At 42.7% G+C, this 11,525-nt stretch overlaps 1 protein-coding gene across 1 annotated transcript; it reads left to right on the top strand.

Annotated features, from left to right (window-relative positions):
* Window positions 1-6,882: 6,882 nt before the first annotated feature.
* Window positions 6,883-9,718, top strand: LOC308346756 (disintegrin and metalloproteinase domain-containing protein 21-like; the record flags this gene model as incomplete). The annotated part of the gene is made up of 2 exons (XM_080809781.1): window positions 6,883-6,891; window positions 7,466-9,718. The coding sequence occupies 2 exons, from the start codon at window positions 6,883-6,885 to the stop codon at window positions 9,716-9,718; spliced, it is 2,262 nt and encodes a 753-aa protein (XP_080665907.1).
* Window positions 9,719-11,525: the final 1,807 nt, after the last annotated feature.

The raw sequence follows: 11,525 nt of genomic DNA, 5'->3' as shown, positions 1-11,525 counted from the left end.
CATTGTATATATACATAACACCCAAACTTTTGCATCAACATGGATGGGGCTGGAGATTATGTTGAGTAAAGTAAGTCGAGTAAAATTAGTCAAGGATCATATGATTTCACTTACTTATGAAACATAAGGAATAACAGGGAGGACATTAGGAGAAGGAGGGGAAAAGTGAGTTGGGGGAAATCAGAGGGGAAGATGAACCATGGGAGACTCTGGGCTATGAGAAACAAACTGACAGCTTTAGAGGTGAGGGAAATGGGTGAGCCTGGTGCTGGGTATTAAGGAGGGTAATAAAACTTTTTATTTATCATTATTTTATGTATGCATGTATGTATGTATATATGTATTATTACTATTACTATTGCTATTTATTACTATTATAGAGGGGATATTTGCAACCTCTATGTGGTCAGTAAGTGGTAATATCTGCAGAGGCTACATCTGGGAAGAGTAGGGAGGTGTCAGCCTGCAGAGTCCAGGACTGTAGCTTGATCCCTAACAGGTTTGGATCTTCTCTCCTGACATCAGAAATGTGATGATGTGTTTGGGGAAAAGAAAGAACATGAGAAGCATAGATGAATTTCTATACCCCAGTCTCCATTTGATCATCACACACATCATATACTGGTAGGACAGTCCGGAACTCATGGTCACAAGTCATGGGCTGACAGGTGTGCCAGGTTCAAGCTCAGTCTACATCAGCACATCATCCTTGCTGTCCCCCTTCAGTGCTGAATTCCTGCAGAGGCTTCTCCTCACAGACTACAGCCTGGGAGTGTCCCTGTCCCTTGGTCAGTACTGCTGGCCATCACACAACATGGGTAACATGAGACTCCGTGAAAGTGTGACACTTACATCCCACCCTGTAGTAGTTCCTGGGATCAGTGTGTCCAGGTACCACACACGGGGCTCAGGTCTACACATATTTATTCTCCTACCATCTGGAGGTCTACGTGAAATCAAGTCCACTAGGCTACAGTCAGTGTTGGCAGTCTACACCCCTGCAGAAGCTCTGGGGTTGAATGTGTTCCTCCTGGTTTCCAGAGCTGTGCCTCTTGCATTTTCAAACTCATGACTCCTTCCTCCACCTTCACAGTGAGAAGACCATAGAGCATCAATGGTCACATGAGTCAGTTCTAATGGGGCCTAACCTCCCTCTGTTGCCTCTCATAAAAGCACTTGACTTTACATCGGGAGCCACCCAGATGCTCCAGAGATTTTATTCCATTTTCCTTAAGTATCACTGACACAGAGTGTTACATGTTTCTGGAGGACAACATAGTGATTGGACAGGATTATATGGTGTGCTATGCTCACCACAGGTGTATCTACCCTCAAGATAGTTGAATGTATTTTACTTTCAAATATTTGAATATTTGAATATTATTATCTCTACATCAAGGAAATATAGAAAAGTCCCAAACACCATATAAAGGAACACCCTCCACTTCCAAACATTACCATGGTACCATAGTCAAATGTCGGATCTCCAGAATTCCACATCCATCCCACATGCCCATACATTTATCATATCCCTATGGCCCCCAAAGCCTCAGTCTAGAAATGCATAAATTCCAGTCCAAAATCTTTCTAAATATGATCACCCCAAATTCCCCCATCTCATCATCTAAAACAAATATGCACAGGAGTCTGGGTAGGATCCATCCTGGGAAAGCCTCCTCTTAATCTGAGAACATGTGACACTCCAAAATAAGCTATCTTTTCCCCAAATACTTGGTGGAGCACACAAGGGACACCAACTGTACACTCTCCTGTTGCAGGGGTCACATGGAGTGAATAAAGGAGCGAATAGTAGTTTCAAAGAACACCTGGGAAACAATTAGGTTCAAAGGTCTAAGATTCTCTGTAGTTCAGGACTCAACATTGGGTCTGTGGATCTGCCCATGGGGTCCGTTTTATTTTCTAGGATCTGTGCCAATGGATGAACATTATTTATTTATTTATTTATTTATTTATTTATTTATTTATTTTTCCCAGCAGTATGATCTCTGCTGAGCTAAATCCGGGAGCCAATGGCCATTTTTCACACTGTCCTCTTCCTGTCCCGTGCAGTTGCTGGTGGGGGTGACCCTATTGCTACAGGTTTGTAAGAACCGTGTAGGGCTCTGCTGCATGAGCAAAGATTCATTGCACTTGGATAAGATCTAGCAATAACAAAATGACAAGACAGGTAATAAGCATGTTTTTTGTAGATGTGAAACCCCTAAATTTCATAAATTCATGAAGCTTATTTTTTAATAATTTAATTTTTTTAGTGTTCCAAGATTCATTGTTTATGCACCACAGTCAGCGGTCCATGCAATATTGGCCAGCATGGAAGTACATGTGTATCATGGTACTGTTCCAGAACTGTGCCATGTCTGCTTGTAATTAAACTAGTGATGAGGACAATCTGGGTGGAGGACGCCTTCAGGACCCGACAAGAAAGAAGCCATGTCCAGTGCAGGTGTGTGGTGAGATTGGGCATGAATATGCTGCCAGCCTGCTACTCCCCTGTGTGCCCCCCAAAACAGATGACCAGCGCCCCTACTCAGCCATGGGCTGATGAATAAGGAAGGCAAATGTGTGGTCACCTCTGTCTCCTAGGGCAGAGAGAGCACATCAAGGCCCCCTATCCATGCACTATTGCTAAGTGAAAGTACACATACTGTATATATATCAAGAACATGCCCCTGCTTACACAGTGTATGAAAAGGATGTGTCCATTGACGCTTTTTTATTGAACAATGTCATCCCTCTCTCCAAATCACAGGCATGCTAAGCACAAGATTGTCAGAATACCTTCTTGCTCTCTGCAGCCTGACACTTCTGCTTTCTGTCCACACCTCAATGGCATGTCCTTTACACTCAGCACAATGGTTCATATATGTTAGAAGCATTTACTATCCCATCCTGGTGAGCATACCACTCACTGAGGGCCTCAGACCTTGCAAGTCGGAATAAACAATGAAACAGCAGTCCTGGAAAGCCATTTGGCTCTTTCTCATGAAATTAAAGATGGGCACTCATAACATTTTACCTGGAAATCCCACTGCTGAGTGTTTGCTCCATAAGTATGAAATCCCATGTTCAAACAAAAGACCAAGTGAATATTTAGTGTCTTGTGTTGGAAGCTAAGAACAACTCAGAAGGCTTTCTAAGTTTAAAGGAATAATCCAAGTAGAAAGCATCCAACAATGGAACAGTATTCTACAATAAGAAGTCACAATATTAGTTGGTGCAGCCACTTTGGAGAACAGTGTGGAGATTCCTCAAGAAATTCAAAATAGAGCTTCCCTATGACCCTGCAATTGCACTACTGGGTATTTACCCCACAGATACAGATGGAGTGAAAAGAAGGGCCATCTGTACCCCAATGTTTATAGCAGCAATGGCCATGGTCGCCAAACTGTGGAAAAAACCGAAATGCCCTTCAATGGACGAATGGATAAGGAAGATGTGGTCCATATACACTATGGAGTATTATGCCTCCATCAGAAAGGACGAATACCCAACTTTTGTATCACCATGGACGGGACTGGAAGAGATTATGCTGAGTGAAATAAGTCAAGCAGACAGAGTCAAGTATCATATGGTTTCACTTATTTGTGGAGCATAACAAATAACATGGAGGGCAAGGGGAGATGGAAAGGAGAAGGGAGTTGAGGGAAATTGGAAGGGGAGGTGAACCATGAGAGACTATGTACTCTGAAAAACAACCTGAGGGTTTTGAAGGGGCAGGGGGTGGGAGGTCGGAGGAACCAAGTGGTGGGTATTAGGGAGGGCACGGATTGCATGGAGCACTGGGTGTGGTGAAAAAACAACGAATACTGTTATGCTGAAAAGAAATAAAAATTAAAAAAAAACTGAATAAATATAATAAGAAACATAGGAGTGTACCTAACCAAAGCTGTAAAGGATCTGTTCTCTGAAACCTGTAACACACTATTGAATGAAATTGAAGCCGAGGTGAGCCTGCTGGTGGGTTTTAAGGATGGCTTATATTGCATGGAGCACTTGGTGTGGTACATAAAAAATGAATCTTGGAACACTGAAATAATAAAATAATATTAAAAAAAATTGAAGCTGACCCGAAGAAATGGAGAAACATTCCATGCTCAGAGACTGGAAGAAATCTGCTTTTGAAATATCTGTATTACCCATGACATCTGGGTGTCTCAGTCAGTTAAGCATCTACCTTTGGTTTAGATAATGATCTCTGGATCTAGGGATAGAGCCCTGTGTCTGGTGTAATATTCAGGGAGGGAGTCTTCTATTCCCTTGCTCTTGGCCTACTGCTGCCCTCTGGTCATGCACTCTTCTTTCTCTTATTCTGAAAAATAATTTAAAAATCTTAGAAAAAATAAAAATAAATAAACAATGTGTATACAACACAAGTAGTCTACTCATTCAGTGCTATTCTTATTCATATATCATTGGCATTTTTCAGAGGTGAACATACCATCTTACCAAAAAGATTGCAAATAGCCAAAGTAACCTTGAAAAAGTAAAACACAGCTGGAGGTATCACCCCATTCTGGATTTCAAGGTATATTACCATACTACAGTTATCAAGACAGTGTGATATTGGGAGAGAAAGAGACATAGATCAATGGGACAGAATAGAGTACTCAGAATTTGACCCAGAACTATACGGTCAAATAATCTTCAATAAAGCAGGAAAGAATATCCAACGGGGGTGAGGGAGACAGTCTCTTCAACACATGGGGTTGATAAAATTGGACAGCCACATGCGTAAGAAAGAAACTAGTCCACTTTTTTACAATCTACACAGAAATAAATGCACGATGGATGAAAGACTTACTTTTTAAAGATTTTATTTATTTATTTATCTGAAAGACAGAGATCACAAGTAGGCAGAGAGGCAGGCAGAGAGGGAGGGGGAAGCAGGCTCCCTGCTGAGCAGAGAGCCCGATGTGGGGCTTGATGCCAGGACCCCAAGATCATGACCTGAGCCAAAGGCAGAGGCTTAACCCACTGAGCCACCCAGGTGCCCACGATGGATGAAAGACTTAAATGTGAGACCTGAAACCATTAAAATCCTAGAGAAGAAGACAGGAAATGACCTCTTTTACAACACCTGTACAAATTCTATCTAGATACATCTTAAGAGACAAGGGAAACAGAACCAAAAATAAACTCTCTGGACTTAATTATTAGTAAAATAAGGAAGATGTGGTCCATATACACTATGGAGTATTATGCCTCCATCAGAAAGGACGAATACCCAACTATTGTAGCAACATGGACAGGACTGGAAGAGATTATGCTGAGTGAAATAAGTCAAACAGAGAAAGTCAAGTATCATATGGTTTCACTTATTGGTGGAGCATAACAAATAATATAGAGGACAAGGGTAGATGGAGAGGAGAAGGGAGTTGAGGGAAATTGGAAGGGGAGGTGAACCATGAGAGACTATGTACTCTGAAAAACAACCTGAGGGTTTTGAAGGGGCGGGGGTGGGAGGGTGGGGGAACCAGGTGGTGGGTATTAGGGAGGGCACAGATTGCATGGAGCACTGGGTGTGGTGAAAAAACAATGAATACTGCTACGCTGAAAATAAATAAAAAATTTAATTAAAAAATAAAATAAAATAAAACAAAACAGAACAGAACAAAATAATCTAACAAACAAAAAGGAAACAACTTCTACAGAGCAAAGGAAATAATTAACAAAACTAAAAGGCAACCTCTGGAATAGGAAATGATATTTGCAAATGTCATATCTGATAATGGACTAGTATCCAAAATATGTAAGTAGTTTGTAATAAAGATTTTCACATTTTCAGTAGAGACCATATCCATGAAGCTCAGTATGCTCTCATGAGAGAAGCAGAATTCTTGTCTTTCACTTTTGTATTGAGCGAAGTTCTCACTAAATATGAGATCAAACCTCTTAACCAAATTTCAACTGTATATCACAGTATTGTTAATTACAGGGACAGGGTTTTGGAGGAATCTTCCAGACTTTATCATTTTGCATAACAGAAAATCCTACGTCTTGAAATACAACTTCCCATCGTCTCTCCTCCCAACCCCTAGAAACTGCCATTCCACTTTATTTATTTTTATTTATTTATTTGTTTGTTTGTTTTATTATGTTATGTTAGTCACCATACAGTACTTTATTAGTTTTTGATGTTCTGTTTCACTCTCTGATTTATTGTTACCTGAACCTGAATTCGGCTGCCCATTGCTGGAAAGGCCAATATTCAAGAGATGAGTTTTGACTGATGAGTTTTGATTGGAAAGGAATGTGAGCTTTATTCAGGAGGTCAGCCACCTGTGCAGAAGTCACACTCCTGTTAAAATACAACAGTGACATTTCTGCCTGACCCAAGAGATTTTAAAGGGGATTTACGGTAGATAATCAAAGAAGTGAGTGCAGTGGTTTGCAAAACTTTTTGTTCACACCCAGGCTGCATGATGCCAACTACAAAAATAAGCTCAGCACCCTTCTGTCTTCAGCTGAGAATTTAACCACATATGTTGCCAAAACCCAGGGAAGAACCAAAGGAGAGGATTAGTGGGAATAACTCCTGCGTCTCACATGTGACCAGCAGAACCTTCTGTTCTCACCAGCAGGTTTGAGAAAAAAAAAGTAACATACAGCCTGGGGAATATTTTACTCAGTAAGCTCAAAGAAGCTTCAAAGCAAAAACCAAAAGGATCAAAAGACTCACATTAATGTCAAACCATAATAAGACACATACTAATACATGTAACATTACAAAACATTACTTTCAATAACTCTAAGGTAAAATTTGCAATGACTACCTCCACATGCCGTGAAAGAAGGAACAGTGATATCTATAGTGAATGAAGGGGGTAATCCACAGAAACTGACCCAGCAGTACCACGAGAGATGGAAATGGTAAAGGAGTTTATTGCATTAAAATTTATATTATGTATTCAACACGGAGGACATGGGGAGATGGAGAGGAGAAGAGAGTTGAGGGAAGTTGAAGGGGGAGATGAACCATGGACTCTGAAAAACAATCTGAGGGTTTTGAAGGGGTGGGGGTGTGAGGTTGGGGGAGCCTGGTGGTGGGTATTATGGAGGGCACCTATTGTATGGAACACTGGGTGTGGTGAAAAAACAATGAATTCTGTTACACTGAAAAGAAATTAAATAAAAAAGTATATTACATATTCAAATATCTAGAGGAAAGATTGAATGTGTTGAATATCGAGATGCTACTGGATTCAATTCCCTTCCCATATCCATGTAAGTACTCATGCACATAGTCCACCCACCTCTCACACATCCACTCCAGCTGAACTGATGTGTAGGCCCACCCACTGCCACACCCCGTGACTGTGACCTCATCCCCACAGGTGGCCCCCAGGTATGGGGTGCTGGAAGCCTGAAGCAGCCCTCTGTTCTGTCAGATGCTCTAGGCCAGGCCCTCACTGAGGATCTTCCCTTGATCCAGTCTCACTGACAGATATCCCTGAGCAGCGGCCTGAGCCTGGCTGGTCAGGTCACCATGAGGGCACTCCTCTTGCTCCTTGCTGTCTGGGCAGGGCTGGCTCCTGTGCAATGTTCTCAAGGCCGTCCATCATGGCGCTACATCTCCTCTGAGGTGGTGATTCCCAGGAAGGAGCTGCACCATGGCAAAAGTGTTCGGATGCCAGGCTGGCTGTCTTATAGCCTGCGTTTTGGGGACAAGAGACACATTATCCACATGCGGCGCAAGAAACTGTTTTGGTCCAGACATCTGCTGATGATGACTCAGGACGACCAAGGAGCCTTGCAGATGGACTATCCCTTCATCCCTCCAGACTGTTACTACCTTGGCTACCTGGAGGAGATTCCTCTTTCCATGGTCACCGTGGACACATGCTATGGGGGTCTTGAAGGTATCTTGAAGTTGGATGACCTTGCTTATGAAATCAAACCCCTCAGCAATTCCCAAAGGTTTGAGCACATTGTTTCTCAGATAGTGGCAGACACAAATGTGAAGGGACCTACCTATAACCTGGGACATAAGGAGATTATGGACCCCCTTTTCTCTCAAGCAAATGCCAGTGTTGTCCCCAGGATCTCTAGTAAGATGTATTCATCCCATAATGGAAAAATGAAAGCACTTGCCCTAAGTTCCAACTCAATGTATACTGTGTTCAACAACGTGTCAAAATGTGCCCAATTCCTGATAAAGATATGTAGTTTAATTGACACATTCCTTCAAGGTATTGATATGAATTACTATATTGGATTCATTATGATTTATAACCAGAGAGATCCAGTTTTCATGAATAATTATAATGTGCATTTTAGTCCATATGTTAGACACTATCAGTTTGCTGTGTATGGACTTGTTATACCACATTCATCCATAATTGTGATTAAAGATGGGCCAAATGATCTTAATTATGACCCTGTCTTATATGGTATATGCAATAATCGAAACCTTGTCATGCTTGGTTACCTAGGCAGACACCTTTTAATATTGTCAATTGCAGGAGCACAAAAAGTGGCAAGAAATTTAGGTTTATACTATGATGAGAGTACTTGTACTTGCCAGAGAAGGTCCCTGTGCATTATGCACAGACAACCTTCTCTGACAGATTCCTTCAGTAACTGTTCCTATACTCACGTACAGCACATAGTGGGTGGTGGGAAAGGTGAGTGTCTATTCAGCACCACGATGGTATATTTAAATAAAAGCTTGACCCATGATCGTTGTGGAAACCGCATAGTGGATCAAGGTGAGGAGTGTGACTGTGGCTCCTTCAAACAGTGTTACTACAACCCCTGCTGTACGAATGCTTGTTTGTTCACCAGTGGCAGCAAATGCAATACAGGCAGGTGCTGTACAAACTGCACCTATTCCCCTCCTGGGACACTCTGCAGACCCATCCAAAATATATGTGATCTTCCCGAGTACTGCCGTGGGGTGTCCTTGGCATGTCCTGATGATTTCTATATGCAAGATGGAACCCCATGCACCGAAGTGGGCTACTGCTATCATGGAAATTGCACTGACCGCACTGTGCACTGCCAAGAAATCTTTGGCAAAAATGCTGTGAAAGGTTCTGAAGCCTGCTATATCATAAATAGAAGAGGCAATAGATACGGACACTGTAGAAGAGAAGATCGGCTAATGAAACCTGATACCTGTGCCATCGAAGACATTTATTGTGGAAGGCTGCAGTGTGGTAATGTCACACACCTCCCCCGCTTGCAAGAACACGTGGGATTCCATCAGTCCCTAATCTCAGGATTCTGGTGTTTTGGGCTGGACTCACATCACTCCACAGGAACAAATGATGTTGGTCATGTGAGACCAGGTACACCCTGTGGTCCTGGAAAGATCTGTTACAATACCTACTGCAATGGTAGTGCAGCTCAGCTGAATTATGACTGTTTACCTGAGAAATGCAGTCACAGGGGGATTTGCAACAATAACAGGAACTGTCATTGTCACATAGGCTGGGATCCTCCACGCTGCATTGATAGAGGTGCTGGTGGGAGCACAGACAGTGGACCCCCTCCACGTAGAATGCGGTCAGTTAGGCAAAGTAATGAATCTCTGATATATCTGAGAGTGGTCTTTAGTCGCATTTATGCCTTAATAGCTATATTCCTGTTTGGCGTCGCCACAAATGTAAGAACAATCAAGACAGTTAAAGTTGTGGAAGAGAAAGCTGATGAAGTCAATCCTGATATCAGACTTCAGACCCCCGAACAACAATAGGCAATCTGCAGGAGCATGAGTGAAACTACAGTGAGGAGGTGGCTGACGTTAGGAGAGGTCTGCAGGAGACACAGTGTTACCAATACATATCACCTGACTCTCACACCAAGTCTGTGACAGATCACTGACAAGCACCCTGAAATAAATTGTGAAAAGTGCACATTCTGGGTTCTTGATGTTTTTGTAAGACTATAAGAGCCCACATTGATCCCAAGACACTGCCCAGTGTCCAGTGTACCTGAGTCAGCAGCTGGGGTGAAGTTCCTGGGTGCAGAATTAAGGGAAGTTTCAACAGGCTCCTGCAGGGGAAACTCATTACATTTTTACAAAATGGTGCTCATTACCAGCGAGGATTTTCTCATTGTCCAGGTAATCTCTCCTTCTCCAGTCCCAAAGAGGGTTCAGGGTTTGGAGGGCTACTCGACACTCATGCTGTCTGTCCCATACTGGGGTGACTCTGGGCAGGAAGGGTGACTCGGGTGTGATCCCAACTAGTGCAAGTTGCACCACCCTGGAGAGTAATTTTCTGAGTACAAGACCTAGAGCAAGCTATGCCATCCTGGATATGTTTCTGAATAATGAACACTGAGACCATGACCCTGAATGTTGCATCCTATGAAATCAATCAGAAAGGTAAACAGAAGTTCCAGTTAATGACTCTGTAATCCAGAGAGAACTCTAGGAAGATCATCCCTCACTTCCTTCTTAGTCTGCATTCCAGGAAGCTGAGCAGTGACAGCAGCTGAACAGGTGTGGTAAGAAAATCAACTTGTTCTGAACTGCCGCCTGGACATGGGACATAGAGTCCCAGGAACACTCACTGCTCATCCTCCTTACATAACGGCCTGCCTGGAATTCCATCTCTGTTTCACCCAGGAATCTTTAAAAATAACCACACAGAGATGGGCCTCTGAAATATTAGGAACTTCAGCCGCATCCACCCCTATGTAATTAGGTGCTTGCTACCTCCCTGGCCCCTAGGATGAGACCATCCCTTCCCTGGTTAATCATGCCCCTTTCTTCTGTGATTGGTTCATCATAAATTCTGGGACTCCACTTCCATTGCAGGGTGTACTGAAACCGCACTTTTAGTTAAAATTGATATGTGGGTCTCATTTCACCAAAGTGGAAGCTCAGAAGATGAGGAAGCCACCTGTTTTGTTTTTATTTTTTCTTAAATTTTAATTTTTTAAAATTTCTTTTCAGTGTTCCAGAATTCATTGTTTATGCACCAAACCCAGTGAACCTTGCAATACATGCCCTCCATAATACCCACCATCAGGCTCACCCAACTTCCCAACCCCTCCTGTCCAAAATCCTCAGTTTGTTTATCAGAGTCCACAGTCACTCATGGTTTGTCTACCCCTCAAATTTCCCCCAACTCCCTTCACCTTTCCAGCTCCCCATGTCCTCCATGTTATTTCTTATGCTCCGCAGATAAGTGAAACCATATAATAATTGACTCTCTCTGCTTGACTTATTTCACTCAGCACAATCTCCCCCAGCCCCGGCCATGTTGATACAAAAGTTGGGAATTCATCCTTTCTGATGGAGGCATAATACTCCATAGTGTATATGGACCACATCTTCTTTATCCATTCGTCTGTTGAAGGGCATCTTGGTTTCCACAGTTTGTCAACTGTGGCCATTGTTGCCATGAACATTGGGGTGCAGATGGCCCTTCTTTTCACTCCATCTGTATCTTTGGGGTAAATACCCAGTAGTGCAATTGCAGGGTCATAGGGAAGCTCTATTTTTAACTTCTTGAGGAATCTCCACACTGTTTTCCAAAGTGGCTGCAACAACT

Source organism: Martes martes (genome assembly GCF_963455335.1).
Source record: "Martes martes genome assembly, chromosome: 7".
Taxonomy (NCBI): domain Eukaryota; kingdom Metazoa; phylum Chordata; class Mammalia; order Carnivora; family Mustelidae; genus Martes; species Martes martes.
This window is presented reverse-complemented; position numbering and strand designations above follow the sequence as displayed.